General features: G+C 48.6%; 1 protein-coding gene and 1 long non-coding RNA gene across 4 annotated transcripts in view; both read right to left on the bottom strand.

Annotated features, from left to right (window-relative positions):
* The window catches only part of LOC121533263 (alpha-1,6-mannosylglycoprotein 6-beta-N-acetylglucosaminyltransferase B), a 145,865-nt gene that overhangs the window by 51,556 nt on the left and 78,275 nt on the right, over positions 1 to 16,034 (bottom strand). For all 3 annotated transcript variants that reach the window (XM_041839076.2, XM_041839077.2, XM_041839078.2), the window contains exon 8: positions 15,243 to 15,412. In XM_041839076.2, coding sequence (XP_041695010.1) covers positions 15,243 to 15,412 — 170 coding nt within the window. The remainder of the gene's footprint in view (positions 1 to 15,242; positions 15,413 to 16,034) is intronic.
* Positions 12,384 to 13,603, bottom strand: LOC121533280. The gene is made up of 2 exons (XR_005994444.1): positions 13,400 to 13,603; positions 12,384 to 12,581 (listed from the first exon to the last, which is right to left on the bottom strand). It is a non-coding gene; the product is annotated as an uncharacterized LOC121533280 (long non-coding RNA).

Below are 16,034 nucleotides of genomic sequence, written 5' to 3'. Positions count from 1 at the left end.
GTAGTGCGGGTCTTGTGCATACCCAGCCTCTCACACATGGTGGCGAACACACGGGACTCAAAGTTTCTGCCTTGGTCGCTGTGGATGGACTCTGCAGCTCCAAACCTGCTGAACATCCCCGCTGTCAGGGCATCGACGATGGTCTCTGCCTCCTGGTCAGGCAGAGCATAGGCCTCGGGCCATTTTGTGAAATAGTCCATGGCCGTGAGCACCCAGCGGTTTCCACTGTCTGTGGTGGGGAACGGCCCCACTACATCCACTCCCACCCTCTCCATGGGAGCCCCCCACTGGGAACTGTTGGAGCTGAGCATGAGAGCGGCCTGGGGGCCCTTTCTCGCTGTGCAGTTGTCACAGCGGCGGCAAAAGTCTTCCACATCCCTCTTGTGCTGCCCCCAGTAAAAGCCCTGACGGAGGCGGCGCAGTGTTTTGTGACCCCAAAGTGTCCAGTCCCCACCCCCCATGAGTACTCTGGAGCACAGCCTCCCGCAATGCTTTTGGGACCACCACCTGCCACCTCTCCTCCCCGTAGCTGACTCCTTCCATGCCCGCTGTAACACGCCATCAGCCAGCCGCAGTCGCTCAAACTTTGACCACAACCCTTTGGTCGCGAGTGAGAGCGCTGTCACCTCTTCCCATGGTGGCCTCACCTGCGCCTCTACCCACTGTAGCACTGGCTGTAGGTCTGTGTCCCGTCCCTGCTGCTGCCCCCCATTCAGCCACGTCGACAGTCTGCAGCTCACAGCAGACAGGCCCGCTCGCCCGACACACTGTGGCACAGACCCCCTCCTCTGCACACAGCTCTCTCCCCGTCCCTCTCTCCGTTCAGCAGTGGCGGCAGCCGTCTGCAGTACAGGGCCGACGGGACATGGCGTCGGCGTTGGAGTGGTGTGCCCCTGCCCTGTGCACCACCGTGAAGTCATACGGCTGAAGCTCCTCCAACCAGCGTGCCACCTGCCCCTCTGGCTCTCTGAAAGACATGAGCCACTGGAGATTAGAGTGGTCAGTCCTTACAGTAAAGGGCAGACCACCCAGGTAGTACTTGAAGTGTTTGACGGAAGCCACAACAGCCAAGAGCTCCCGCCGGGTACACAGTAGCTGGCGCTCATGTTTGTCAAATGTTTTGCTGAAGTACGCCACCGCTCTCTCCCCCTCTGGCCCCACCTGGGCCAGCACCCCACCATGCCCACATTGCTCGCGTCTGTGTCCAGGATAAAGGGCAATGTGAGGTCAGGGGGCGAGCACGGGGCCTCGATCAGTGCACGTTTGAGGGTGTTGAACGCCTCCTCCACTCCACTGTCCAAGTGAAAGCCTTGTCCTTCGGCAGCAGGCGGTTCAGTGGAGCAGCAACGCTTGAGAAGCCCCGTACAAACCTCCTGTAGTACGAGGCCAGGCCCAGGAAGCTCTTCAGCTGACGCTGGTTGGTGGGGTGGGCCAGTCTCTGACAGCCGCTACCTTGTCCTCCATGGTGCTGATCCCCTCCTTCCCCACTCGGTGGCCCAAGAAGGACACCTCTCTCCTCATGAAGTGGCACTTCTCGGGGTGGAGCTTCAGACCTGCGGCAGCCACCCTCTCCAGCACACACCGTAGCGCCCCCCAGGGCTGACTGGAAGGAGCTGCCATGGGCCAGGATGTCATCGAGGTATACCAGACACTGCTGTCGGGGATGCCATCCAGCACCCTGTCCATCAAATGCTCAAAAGTAGCTGGAGCGTTGCACAGGCCAAAGCACAGGACCTTGAACTGCCAGTGTCCTCTGTTAGTGGAGAACGCAGTTTTGGCTCTGGCCTCTGGGGAGAGGGGCACCTGCCAGTAGCCACTGCGGAGGTCTAGTGAGGAGAACCAGGAGGACCCCCTAACCAGGTCCAGCGACTCATCGATACGTGGTATGGGGTATGAGTCCTTCCTGGTTACCTCATTCAGCCGCCTGTAGTCCGCACAGAACCTCAGCTTGCCCCCCTTCTTTGGAACCATGACGACTGGCGCCGCCCAGGGGCTGTCTGAGGGCTCAATGAAGTCTGCCCGCTGCATCTCCAACACAGCCTTGTCTGCCGCCTCCTGGCGTGCCAGCGGGATACGGCGGGGACGCATCTTGATAGGTCGAGCATCACCTGTGTCGATCTCATGCTGCACCAGATGAGTCTGACCCACCTCTTCCTCACTCAGCGCAAAGCTGTCTCTGAATTCAAACAGCAACTGCCTCAACCGTTCCTGCTGCTCGGGGTCAAGACCAACACAGTTCCTCCCCCCATATCTCCCTCACTGCAGACAGTGTCCTCTCCCCTCCCATCTGGGGTAGCTGGGCTGGGGGCGCGGCCCGGGCTCACAGAGGGCTGTGTCGTGGAGGTAGCTGGGGGAATGTAACACAACGCCGTAGGTGACAGGGGAGCTGGGGAAAAAGTCACACCCAGAGGTGGGGGAGGGGGGCAGCCATGAGTCTCTGCTGCTTTAACTGTTAGAGTAAAGGGTTTGTTGGGTTGAGTGAATGTGACATTAGGGGCCATGGTGACCTCCGGCCCTCCCTGGAAGCTCAGTGTGCCCCTATTTAGGTCTAACTGGCAGCCTGTGCTCCTAAGAAAGTCCAACCCCAGGATACAAGGGTCCTGCACAGCCGCCACCCACACAGGATGACGCACAGTCCTTCCCCCTACTGTCAGAGTCATTATTCCCTTCCCTTTCATGGGTGCCAGCTCACCTGTGACTGTGCGGAGCTGCACAGTTGTAGGCTCACACTGAGTCCAACCTGGCACAATATCTGGCCTCACCAGGGTTACTGTGGACCCAGTGTCCACCAGGGCGGAGCAGGGCACCCCCTCCACAGTGACAGGGACATGACAAAGTCCCCAACACAGGTCCGGCCCACCACAACAACAGGCTCCATCCGCTTGCCCTCGTCTGCTTCTGGGGAAGTGGAGCCTTGCTTCCCCGTCTGTGCCGGTGGGCTCCTCCTGAAGAAGATGGTGGTTGGGATAGAAAGCCAGGGGTCCGCACTACCCGGTCTATGCGGACCCCGAGCCGTTTCCCTGAGCTCTGGGGGACATGGGGCAATCTCGGCACAGATGGCCTGGCTGGCCACAACCCCAGCAGACCCTGGGACCAGGGCGTGTGTTTCGTGCCGCCTGTAGCGACACAGCACGAATGAGTTCTGTCATTTCAGCCACCCATGCAGGCTTTTCCGGCTCCCGGGCTGCTCTGCCCCCAGCTCGCACAGAGGGTCTGTCTCCCTGCACCCCCACCAAAGCCCCAGCTGAAGCCCCAGCCCACACCAGCTCCCTCTCCAAAGCCATCTCCAAGGCTACCTGCAATGACTCAGGATGAGCCAGCTGGGTCTGTATGCGCAGCTCCGTAGGAGAGAGCGCCTGTATGAACTGGTCCCGTGCTAGCTCGCTCTGCACGGAGGGGGCATGTGAGCATATGCCCGCCGAGAGAGGCTCTCAATGTCATTAGCTAGCACCCGTAGAGGCTCTCCAGGCTGCCTCGTCTATTACTCAGTTCGGAGCGCAGTAGCCGGGCTGTACACACTGTCCATAGCGCCTCCTCAGTGCTCCCACTAAAGCACCATAATCACGTCTGTCCTCGGGGCTAATCAATATCAAACAGGCCAGAGCTTCATCCGTGAGGCATAAAGCCAACTGCAGTGCCCTATCTTCATCCGACCACCCCCTAAAATGAGCTAACAGTTCAAACTGAGCATGAAAAGCTTCCCAATCCGCCTTACCGGAATACTTCGGGGTCTTAACGGATACGGACGCAGCCGGAGAACTGGGCGCCGCCATGTTTGTTTACATCCTGAGCCCCAGATTCCTCGTCCCGCCGCGTCGACGTCACCCCTTCGGTCCGCCCACCAGAATCCGCGCGAAACACAGTCGACGAAGCACTCATGCCCGCTTCAGCCGCCATCACTCTAACGTCCTCCCTCAAGCCGGCCTCTGGGCTCCGGTGCCCTGGCGATCTCCTCAGCCAGAACCCCCGACGTCCATGCACACGCACCTCCTTGGCCATAATCGTCCCCTACCTCCACCTTCACTTTCGGATTCCTCGAAGCATCTTCAACCCCCGTTCTCACCTACGGTAGCTAGCCACAGAAGTCAGCTAGCTAGCTGGCTAACTTTTATCAACGTTTTTACTTCTGACACCAATGTAATGACCTGACTAGATCATAAAAGAACAACTGTCCAGACAGAGGATTGAGTTTACGAATGGACGGTTTATTAAACCAACTTTACACAGGCTACTGTTTGGCCGTAGCCCACGCCAAATAAATGAAAGATAACCCACAAGCCAATCGTGACCTTCTCTTGTGAAGCCCAGACGTAAAAAGAGAGAGAACAAAGGCTAAACCTGGTCTTAACTTCCAATGCTCCATCCCCCTGCCCAACCCCCCTCCACGCCACTCCGCCAACCGCCAGGATGCCCGGCATCAGAACATTCCAGGCATTCCCGTGATTGGCAGATAGCAGGTTGATTGACATGTCGGACCCCGCGAACACTGGTACTGGTAGGTACAACACAACCATCTACTAGCCTAACACATAACACACAGCTGTCTGTGCGGGTCGCTACAGTATGTTCACAGCCATCTTGGTCACATTAGAGGAGCGGAGTTGTGGGAATTGTCAAAGTCTGGTTAGACAAATATAACAAAATGAGGATCAGAACACTTTCATAGGCCCAGCAGCATTATCTAACCCCCAATCCACCTGATGCCATCACTCCCCTTCTGCTTGAAATGATGATCCCCTGTGACCTATCTGGTGACCTGTGTCTGTCTCCATGGAGATGGTAGACCACCAGGTGGTGGTGACAGAAATGCATATCACTGGGCTGACCCCCAAACCACACTGACAGAGAGAGAGAGAGAGAGAGAGAGAGAGAGAGAGAGAGAGAGAGAGAGAGAGAGAGAGAGAGAGAGAGAGAGAGAGAGAGAGGCCTAACAGGGCGTGAGATGTCTTAGACAAATCTGCTGTCACTCAATCTACCAATCTCCATCCCTCACTGAATCTTCCTTTCTCCCTTTCTCACTCCACTCTCCCAGCTTCTCTAGCGTCCTGCCTTACGGCTCAATAGTCCTTCTCTCTCTTTCACCTGACTGCCTTCCTTCATTGGACAGTCTCTGTCTAACAACATCTTTGTTAGAGTAAGCACTGAGCCAATACTGTCAACTCAGATAAGTGCAAACTCAAATCAGTCTTGAATATCAGGAGTTGATTGTATAAGTGATGTAAGTTCACAAGGTTTACCAGGGAAATCAAACATCTCTCCAATTATCTTGTCACGCCCTGGCTCTGGGGACTCTAGTATGTTGAGCCAGGGTGTGAGTTTTCATTTGTTTTCGTTCTAGTTTAGTATTTCTATGTTGGCCAGTGTGGTTCTCAATCAGAGGCAACGTGTATCAGCTGTTGCTTGTTGTCTCTGATTGGGAACCATACTTAAGCAGCCAGTTTTCCCACAGTGTTTGTGGGATCTTGTTCCTGTATAGGTTTGTGTTGTGCACCTTTGGACGTCACGTTATCGGTGGTTGTTTTTTGTTCGTGTAATCATTATTTTAATAAATATGTTCACCTTCCACGCTGCGCCTTGGTCCTCTGTATACGACGAACGTGACAGAAGATCCCACCAACACTGGACCAAGCAGCGTGTCCAGGAGCCAGCGCCAGAGGTATCGCTAAAGGACATCAACCTCGACTGGGCCTGGCCCACGGGGAGGAGAGACCCCCAGAATTTTTAGGGGGGGGCTCACGCCGTGGACGACGGGGCAGCAGGAGGCCGCGATAGAGCAGTCCAGCGGGTTTGCAGAGGAGGCCGCCAGGTTAAGGGGGCCACTGGTCACAGAGGAGAGGGAACGTGTAGAGGCATGGCGAGAGGTACTGGGGTGTGTTACCAGTCCGGTCCGGCCCGTTCCTGATCCCTGCGTAGGGCCAGTGGTGTGTGTCCCCAGTACGGTCCGGCCTGTTCCTGTTCCTCGCATCGAGCCTGTGGTGCGCGCCGTCAGCCCGGCCCGGCCTGTTCCTGCTCCACGCACCAAGCCTATGGTGCGCATCGTCAGCCCGGCCTGTTCCTGCTCCACGCACCAAGCCTATGGTGCGCATCGTCAGCCCGGTTCGGCCCGCTCCTGCTCCCCGCAACAAGTCAGTGGTGCGCTCGTCCAGCCGGTCCGGCCGCTCCTGCTCCCCGCACCAAGTCAGTGGTGCGCTCCGTCAGCCCGGTCCGGCCCGTTCCTGCTCCCGCAACAAGTCAGTGGTGCGCCCGTCAGCCGGTCCGGCGCTCCTGCTCCCGCACCAAGTCGGTGGTGCGCCCGTCCAGCCGGTCCGGCCCGTTCCTGCTCCCGCACCAAGTCAGTGGTGCGCCGTCAGCCGGTCCGGCCCGTTCCTGCTCCCCGCACCAAGTCAGTGGTGCGCTCGTCAACCGGTCCGGCCCGCTCCTGCTCCCGCACCAAGTCAGGGGTGCGTTTCGTCAGCCCGGCTCGGCCCGTTCCTGCTCCCCACACCAAGCCAGTGGTGGGCGTGCCGTCAGTCCGGCACAGCCGTGCCTGTTCCACCGGTGCCTGGTTCGGCACGGGTCAGCTGCTTCACGCCGGAGCTAGAGCAATCCGCTCCACCAGTGTGTAGTCCAGCTCCGGTCAGCAGGGCCAGACCGGACCAGGGGTACTTTGGGGGGGTTAGAGAGGAGTGGGGATCATGCCCGGGCCGGATCCGCCACCAAGGCGGAGTGCCCACCCGGTCCCTCCCCTGTGGTGTTTGGTTGGCGCGGTCGGAGTCCGCGCCTTAGGGGGGGGGTACTGTCACGCCCTGGCTCTGGGGACTCTAGTATGTTGAGCCAGGGTGTGAGTTTTCATTTGTTTTCGTTCTAGTTTAGTATTTCTATGTTGGCCAGTGTGGTTCTCAATCAGAGGCAACGTGTATCAGCTGTTGCTTGTTGTCTCTGATTGGGAACCATACTTAAGCAGCCAGTTTTCCCACAGTGTTTGTGGGATCTTGTTCCTGTATAGGTTTGTGTTGTGCACCTTTGGACGTCACGTTATCGTTTGTTGTTTTTTGTTCGTGTAATCATTATTTTAATAAATATGTTCACCTTCCACGCTGCGCCTTGGTCCTCTATATACGACGAACGTGACATATCTGAGTGAATCTCTAAGGAGAATATCTAGCTTCTGCAAAGTGTCTTAAACTGCTGCTGACTCATACAGGAGATTTAAAGTAGAAATAGAGAGGGGAGAGAGGGAACATGAGGAATAGGGGAAAATACTTATCTGAATAATGTACTGGTCAGTAGAGGAGTGGGAAGTGAATGAACAGATCCAGTGGATGAGAGGAGAGTAGTCCTTCCTCCAATGTGATTGTGAATAAAGGAGGTAGAAAATGAGAGCCTCTCCCTCCTCTGTCCTTCCTCTTTTCATGACCAACAGCTGCCCAAAGGGACCTATAAAGCCTACTTTTCACAGATTGAACCACATGCAGTATGAGTTACAAAACACAGAGTTACAAAACACTGAGTTACAAAACAAAATATGTATGCATCAACAACCATGTAATATGTAGATAGTATTGCTGTGGGCTACCATGGAGACACAACTATGACTCAACTGTTTAATATCAGATTTAGTTTAGAGAGGGGTTATTATGCAGTGTTGTCATCTAATATAAAGACCCCACCCTTTTTCCTCCATACCCAGACACTTATACACTACATGGCCAAAAGTATGTGGACACCTGCTTGTCGAACATCTCATTCCAAAAGCATGGGCATTAATATGGAGTTGGTCCCCCATTTGCTGCTTTAACAGCCTCCACACTTCTGGGAAGGCTTTCCACTAGATGTTGGAACATTGCTGCAGGGACTTCCTTCCATTCAGCCACAAGAGCATTAGTGAGGTCGGGCACTGATGTTGGGCGATTAGGCCTGGCTCGCAGTCGGCGTTCCAATTCATCCCAAAGGTGTTCGATGGGGTTGAGGTCAGGGCTCTGTGCAGGTCAGTCGTTTTCTTCCACCCCGATCTCGACAAACCATTTCTGTATGGACCTCGCTTTGTGCACGGGGGCATTGTCATGCTGAAACAGGAAAGCGCCTTCCCCAAACAGTTGCCACAAAGTTGGAAGTACAGAATCGTCTAGAATGGCTTTGTATGCTGTAGCATTAAGATTTCCCTTCACTGGAACTAAGGGGCCTAGCTCGAACCATGAAAAACAGCCCCAGACTATTATTCCTCCTCCAACAAATTTTGCAATTGGCACATGGCATTGGGGCAGATAGCGATCTCCTGGCATCCGCCAAACCCAGATTCGTCCGTCGGACTGCCAGATGGTGAAGTGTGATTCATCACTCCAGAGAACGCGTTTCCACTGCTCCAGAGTCCAATGGCGGCGAGCTTTATACCACTCCAGCCGACGCTTGGCATTGCGCATGGTGATCTTAGGCTTATGTGCGGCTGCTCGGCCATGGAAACCCATTTCATGAAGCTCCCGACGAACAGTTCTTATGCTGACGTTGCTTCCAGAGGCAGTTTGGAACTCAGTAGTGAGTGTTGCAACCAAGGACAGACCATTTTTCAACGCTTCGCTTCAGAACTCAACGGTCCCGTTCTGTTAGCTTGTGTGGCCTACCACTTCACGGCTGAGCCATTGTTGCTCTTAGACGTTTCCACTTCACAATAACAGCACTTACAGTTGACCGGGGTAGCTCTAGCAGGGCAGAAGTTTGCCGAACTGACTTTTTGGAAAGGTGGCATCATATGACGGTGCCACGTTGAAAGTCACTGAGCTCTTCAGTAAGGCCATTCTACTGCCAATGTTTGTCTATGGAGATTGCATGGCTGTGTGCTTGATTTTATACACCTGTCAGCAACGGGTGTGGCTGAAATAGCCGAATCCACTCATTTGAAGTGGATTGTACATATGTAAATTAGGTGTATAAGATGGACAGCAGCCCTGTCCTCTCCAGTAGTGCTGGTAATCAAATCAAATCAAATTGTCACATGCTTCGTAAATAACAGGTGTAGTCTAACAGTGAAACGCTTACTTACTTCCCAACAATGCATAGAGAAAAATATAAACATTATATAAAAATAATAACGCGAGGAATAAATACACAATGAGTAATGATAACTTGGCTATATACATGGGGTACCAGTACAGAGTAGTTGTGCAGGGGTACGAGGTAATTGAGGTAGATATGTACATATATGTAGAGGTAAGGTAACTAGGCAACAGGATAGATAATAAGCAGTAGCAGCAGTGTATGTGATGAGTCAAAAGAGTTAGTGCAAAAAGGGGTCAAATGCAGGTAGCTATTTGGTTAACAGTCTATGACTTGGGTGGCTGTGACAATTGTTGTTGTAATATATCTGGGCTGTGGTCTATCTAATTGTCTGTAAATTGGGTCTCATCTCCATTGTGCAATTCTTTATAGGCCCATAGAGGAGAATGCAGACTCAGCAGAATACACAGGCACTGGCTATATTCAATGTGTGTGTGTGTGTGTGTGTGTGTGTGTGTGTGTACAGTAGCTACCACAACCAGAATAATGGATTAGTAGTACTAGATAACACTGGACCCTGCTGTGATTCCACATTCATAGCTTTAACAATAGAATGGACAACAGATAGGATTATATTAGCCTCTTTGTTCACAGTAAATACAATCAAAACCCACACACACACACTGGTGCTGAAGCAGTGCTATAGTACCTCCCCCCTCCTCCCTATAGGCTCACCCTGTCCACTTATTCATCTATCAATTCTAATAGAATCATCTATCCATCCATCTACCTCATTGACAGACAGGGACCGTGGGGATATGGCAAAACTTTCAAGCCTTCTTTATGTGGGCTGTTGTTCTATATTTATTTATTTATTTGATTTCACCTTTATTTAACCAGGTAAGCCAGTTGAGAACACGTTCTCATTTACAACTGCAACCTGGCCAAGATAAAGCAAAGCAGTGCGATAAAAACAACAACAACACAGAGTTACATATGGGATAAACACAACGTACAGTCAAAAACACAATAGAAAATCTATATACAGTGTGTGCAAATGTAGTAAGTTATGGAGGTAAGTCAATAAATAGGCCATAGTGCAAAAATAATTACAATTTAGTATTAACACTGGAGTGATAGATGTGCAGAAGATGATGTGCAAATAGAGATACTGGGGTGCAAATGAGCAAAATAAATAACAATATGGGGATGAGGTAGTTGGGTGGGCTAATTACAGATGGGCTGTGTACAGGTGCAGTCATCGGTAAGCTGCTCTGACAACTGATGCTTAAAGTTAGTGAGGGAGATAAGAGTATATAGTGTACATTGTTTATCTGAGCTGATTTCAAAACCAGATGATGTGCTAAATGTAATGCAATCAAATCTGTAAAAGTAGTATCTGAAAGACAAATTATTTGTTGTTTTCTCTGCCTCATTTGATTACTGACAAAAGCGCTGATTGCAATTTGTCAGCAGAAAAACAGTGAGATACGTGCAAAACAAACATTTCAGATGAGCCTCAATGATAAGTGGCTTTTGTTTTCTTCTGGGATAGAAGAAAAATAAATAAACAAGAAAAGCTGTTCAAAACAATGCCTTGGGATGTTTGCGACTTGACGGCGAAACGAAACATCTTTCATGTCGTTGTGTCGCACTTGGCTGCCAACAAAAATCAATAGTTACTCTTCAAACAGCAAATCTGCCATCTTAAAGGGGCACGCTTGTCTGTGTCCTCACTTAGGCAGAGAGAGCTACAGCAAACATGTGTAAAGGGGCAACAACACCTTTAAATAAAATGACCCCATACTAATAAAGGACGACCCTTCACGCTCTGTTGCGCTGACATCGTGAGAGCGTTCTCTCCTTCTTCTTGATGTCAACCTCTTGTACGTCCCAATTATTTTGTCCAGTGATGTGTTAACCAAAAAATGATCGATAGAACCATTTCTGTTTATCAAAGCCAAATCAAAAGACAGACCGATAGAGGGGGAATAACAAAAATTATTGCTTTTCCCCCAGTGACAGCTAAATTGCTTGTAATATCACATCTGTCGAATCGAAAAGGCCAATGTTCTTTGTCCTGGTGAAAGCAGGGGGTCATGGGAAATAAGGGAGTAGGTGCAGAGTTTCAAGTCAACAATGGTAAACTGGTTTATAGAAAACAACTTCGTTCGATAGCACTTGAAGCGAGAAAGGTGGAGAATGCAATGAAAGATAGATAGAGAGAGACAGAGAGAGAGACAGAGAGAGAGACAGAGAGAGAGACAGAGAGAGAGAGAGAGCGAGAGAGAGAGCGAGAGAGCGAGAGAGCGAGAGAGAGAGAGAGAGAGAGAGAGAGAGAGAGAGAGAGAGAGAGGGGTGTAAACAGAGACAGAGAACACAAGATATGAAAGAGAGAAAACAAAAGAGACAGACAAGAGGATATACAAGGACATAGAGAGAAACAAAGGGAATGTTTGGAAATTAGAAGTAGAGAAAGAGACAGACAGAGAGTGGGATTGAGTGGGGCACTTCACTTAGTCAGAAGCTCACAAAACAGTGAAAACATCTCCTTATATCAAAGAAGCGAAAAAAAAGTCCAAGACAACTCAATTCATAATCCCCAACACAGGTTTGGCAGCCAACCACACTACCCAATCCATCTCCATATGACTAACTCTGGCTGGTGTTGTTTGACGATCTCTTGTGATTTACAGAGTCTTTAGTCCTGCTTTTAGTAGCCAAACACTGGACACCGGCCCTGGAGCGTCTTAATCAATGAGACAGATTTACATCTAGTCCACCCAGAGACCGCAAGGAGACGGCGACTACTGTATCCATCATCACATAAAGGGAATACATGAAGAGGTGCTGACTGGACGAGGGGAGCGGAAAGAGACACAGCATTGCACCATTGACAGGAGACTGGAGAGGAGGTTGATGGCGATCGATGGGGTCACTAAATAACTCAATAAGAAGACTGCAGGGCTGTGTCCCAATCCAAAGGCAGCTGCCTGCTGCCTATCTGCCTCCAAAGGCACCTACCTTAGTAGGTAGCACTTTTCCAGAATGTACTGTTACTGCCATTTGGGACGGGCGTCGAAGGCTGCATCATGTGACAACGCATTCGCATTCCACCGAGCGCGAGACGTTTGTTTACATTGTAGCCATTGGTTTTCCTGTATATGTGCATTAGTCCTTGAAACACAGTCCATTGTACAAAATAGGTCATTCCCAAGTGAGGGAAATCTCAAGGAGATTAACCTCCAACATTCATAAGCTTGTTCAGTATATGAGGGCAAATTTAGTCATGACCGGGACAGGTTTTTTATACACAGGACAGGAGTTTACAAGTTTTTTTCCCAGCCCTTTACTAATACCTAATTTCAACTAATTGTGCTCTAAATTCAAAACTTGCCCACAGTGCAATCCCGTGGGACAGAAAATCATGTCTTTATTTTAGAATGAATCTGCATGATAAACAATAACATGGGTGAATCTATTTATATCTAACATTGTGATGTTTCACACTCCTTAATAAAATCCTGGGATATGGTGATTATCCTGGTGGCTGGGATGTTCCCAACAAGTTCTTTGCATCTGCAGGGTGTCAGGGTGAGATGTCCTTCAAGCTGGAACAAGCAGAGACAAGGGGGGAGAAATGAACCTCACTGCTCAAATTTCAGCTGGTTCAAGTCACTGAAGCCACAACTACCTTTATTAATGTGCAATCGTTTGGTTAACAGTTTTGCATATTTTTAGGCTTGTTCAGTTGTTTACAGTAAGAGTAGAATAACTTAGCCTATCATTTTTACTAGTAACAACAAACCCAATGTGCAACAATAGGGGAAGGGAAAGTGACAAGAGAAAGTTAGCTAATGTTAATGTTAGGTAAACAGACACTGCATGCTGCAAGCTAGCAAGCAAACTTGTTAAACAGACTCATCACCAGAATGCACAAATAACTTGGCTGGCTAGCAAGCCTAGAATGAACAGAACACAGCTGGCTGTATTTCCTATGTTTTTCATCAGATGTTGTTAAAAAAATTGACCTCCAAGTGAGTCGGGCAGGACTGTTTTCTCCTGCCAAGCCAATGCAATGGAGTAATACGCGATCAGGTGCCCACTTTAGTCCCTGAAAACAAATTTGCTACATGTTTTTAGCTGGCTAGCAAGTTCACCAATTAATTGATATAAAATTGACACATTGTTGAATCTACGATTAGGCCTAGTTAGTTTAGTTGTGCATCTCTAAAAAGCCGATAAGCAGGACAAGATCGCCTCCTAACGTTAGCTAGCTATCACGTATGATGTGTTAGCTAGCTAGCTAGCTAGCTTGGCAACGGGCTGATAAACAACAGTTACTCAACATTTGAATTCAAAATTCATATGAAAGTAATTTGTTGAACATTTTAACATAATTTTGTGAATAAATCAACGTTATACTTACATTTCGCCAAGTTATTCCTTATTCTTCTGGGACATCTTCTCCCAAGCGGGGACTTGTGTCCACCATTAATTCAGAATTGTTTTGAATTTTCGATGCGCCGCAAGGGGTTATGAGATAGCCTCCCCAGCGAAGGACACATGGGATGTTGCCTTCAAAACCGCCCAATGAAGGCACCTTAGAAAGCAGCATTTTAAGGTACCTTGGGATTGGGACATACCAATTTTGACGTCCTGCCTAGAAATGCTGCCTCAAAAGGCAGCATCCTTGTCGATTGAGACACAGCCCAGGTCTGTGGTTCTGATCGGCTGATGTATTGGGTTAACTGGGGAGGTAGAGCAGGTATATTGATGTGGTTAAAAAGATATTAACTGTTTAAGGGGAATAGTGGCCAAGTGATAATTCACTTGCTTTCTACAGCTTTCTACCTGAAAATTGGTCCTTTATCTAAAATACAGTGGCTATAGAAAGTCTACAACCCCTTTAACTTTTTTTTCCACATTTTCCTGCCTTCAAATTTAATCTAAAAGGGATTCCATTCGATTTTTGTTCCTACAGATCTACACAACTTACTCCACAAGTGCAAGAAAGTTATAGAAAACTTTTCTGACAGGGACTCGGGAGTTTGTTAGGATCAAAAGAAATATGAAAGGAGCAAAGCCCAGGTAAAACGTTTGAGGAGAACCCACCTCAGTCTTCTGAAAACCTAACCCTGGGATAGGGTTGTATTTTTCTGTGGGACAATTACACAAATGTTTATGCAAAAGACACACCCAATTGGCTGTCCAAGAGCTGTTGAGTGTTCCTGAGTGGTCTAGTCTCAGTCTTGACTTAAATCTGCTTTAAAAAAATCTGAGACAAGGTTTAAATATCGCTGTCCATCAATGATCCCCAAACAAATTAGCTGAGTCTGAGCAATTTTGACAAAAACGATGTATATATGTTGCCCTAAGAGTTGTGCAAAGATGGTAAATCCTTAATGAAAATTATTCACAACTGTAATGGCTGACAAAGGTGCTTCCACCAAGTATTAACTCAGGGGGTAGAGACTTAAAATTTGATCTAAAAAGGTATTCAAATAGATTTTCAAAGTGAAAGAAAGTTATAAAAAATTGCCCAACTAAAACAAAAACAAAAACTGAAATATCATAATTGGATATTTCAGTTTTTGTTTTTGTTTTAGTTGGGCAATTTTTTATAACTTTCTTTCACTTTGAAAATCTATTTGAATAGCGGAAGTGCCATGCAGATGGTGGCCCCTATGTACTTACCACAAATGCCTTGTTTGCGCATTTTGCCGCATTGTACATTGCTCTTAGTTACTCTTTTTTTGTATCATCATTAGCGCAGTATACATGGTCCCAATTGAAGCTCCAAGAAGCAATTTTTTGGGGGCAATTTTTTATAACTTTCTTTCACTTTGAAAATCTATTTGAATACCTTTTTAGATCAAATTTTAAGGCAGCAAAATGTGAAAGTTCAAGGGGGTGTAGACTTTCTATAGGCACTGTAAGTGTTCCCATTGTAATTCTATGGATCAACCTGAGGGATAGGTCAAAGTGCTATAATGGACAGCAATCAAATACAAATGATCACCGTCTGTCTATTGATCACAAAGTGCTTTTTAACACCATCACCTTAGAGGATCTGTTAGTCGCTTTGGATAAAAGCCCCTGCTAATTGCCACACTGTGTATTGGCCAATAGTTGACTCATCAAAATGTCTGTGGTCAGATCAATGAAGTTGCTTCCAATCCACCACACAATAAAACACCCAAACAAATCCAATCAATCAAAAGATGATCAAATCAAGATACAGCCAAAACAAAGTTTATATGCTGACTCACCCCTGCAGTTCTTTAAGAGACATGGAGATCTTGAGGTTGTGTCCCAGGACATGGAGGGCTGTGAGGATGTCTGCCCACTGGACCATCTCCCCCAGGGGACCACCCTTCAGGACCTTGGGGCTGAACACATCCCCTGACTCCTCTGTCAGGAAGCCCACGTGCACCAGGATCTGGGGGAAAATAGAAATGTTTATTTATGTTTATTTACATCATAATTTTTTATTTTCTTAAAGAAGAATAATACATCCTGAGATAATACATAAAGATAATGAATAAAAAATACTGTGTAGGAGAGATCAGTGGTAAAGCCTACATGTTACAGTTGGAGAATTTCCATAATGGTGCATAATGTACACAAAATAGACGCTGAACATCTGCATACATGACATTACATATCATCATGTTGTCATCATTAACAGAGCTTTAGTGCTCATCAGACGTCAAACGTCCAACTCCAGCTGTAATACGGGTTTTTATAAGTATCAGACATGAACACGTGTTCAATCTCACAGTCTACTAGACGTCGCCAGTCAGTCATTGCGAGCATACACAGAATAGACACTGAACATCTGCATACATTAGACCAGTGTTTCCCAACTCCTCGAGTACCCCCAACAGCACACGTTGTTGTAGCCCGGGACAAGCACACCTGATTACACTTTTCAACTAATCATCAAGCCCGCAATGAGTTGAATCAGGTGAGTTTGTCTGGGTTTACAACAAACGTGTACTTTTGGGGTTACTTGAGAGAGAGCTTTAGTGATCATCAGCTATCCAACTAGCCTTAATAAT

This window comes from Coregonus clupeaformis, chromosome 20 (genome assembly GCF_020615455.1).
Source record: "Coregonus clupeaformis isolate EN_2021a chromosome 20, ASM2061545v1, whole genome shotgun sequence".
NCBI lineage: Eukaryota > Metazoa > Chordata > Actinopteri > Salmoniformes > Salmonidae > Coregonus > Coregonus clupeaformis.
Note: the sequence above shows the minus strand (reverse complement) of the source record. Positions and strands in the feature narration are given on the sequence as shown.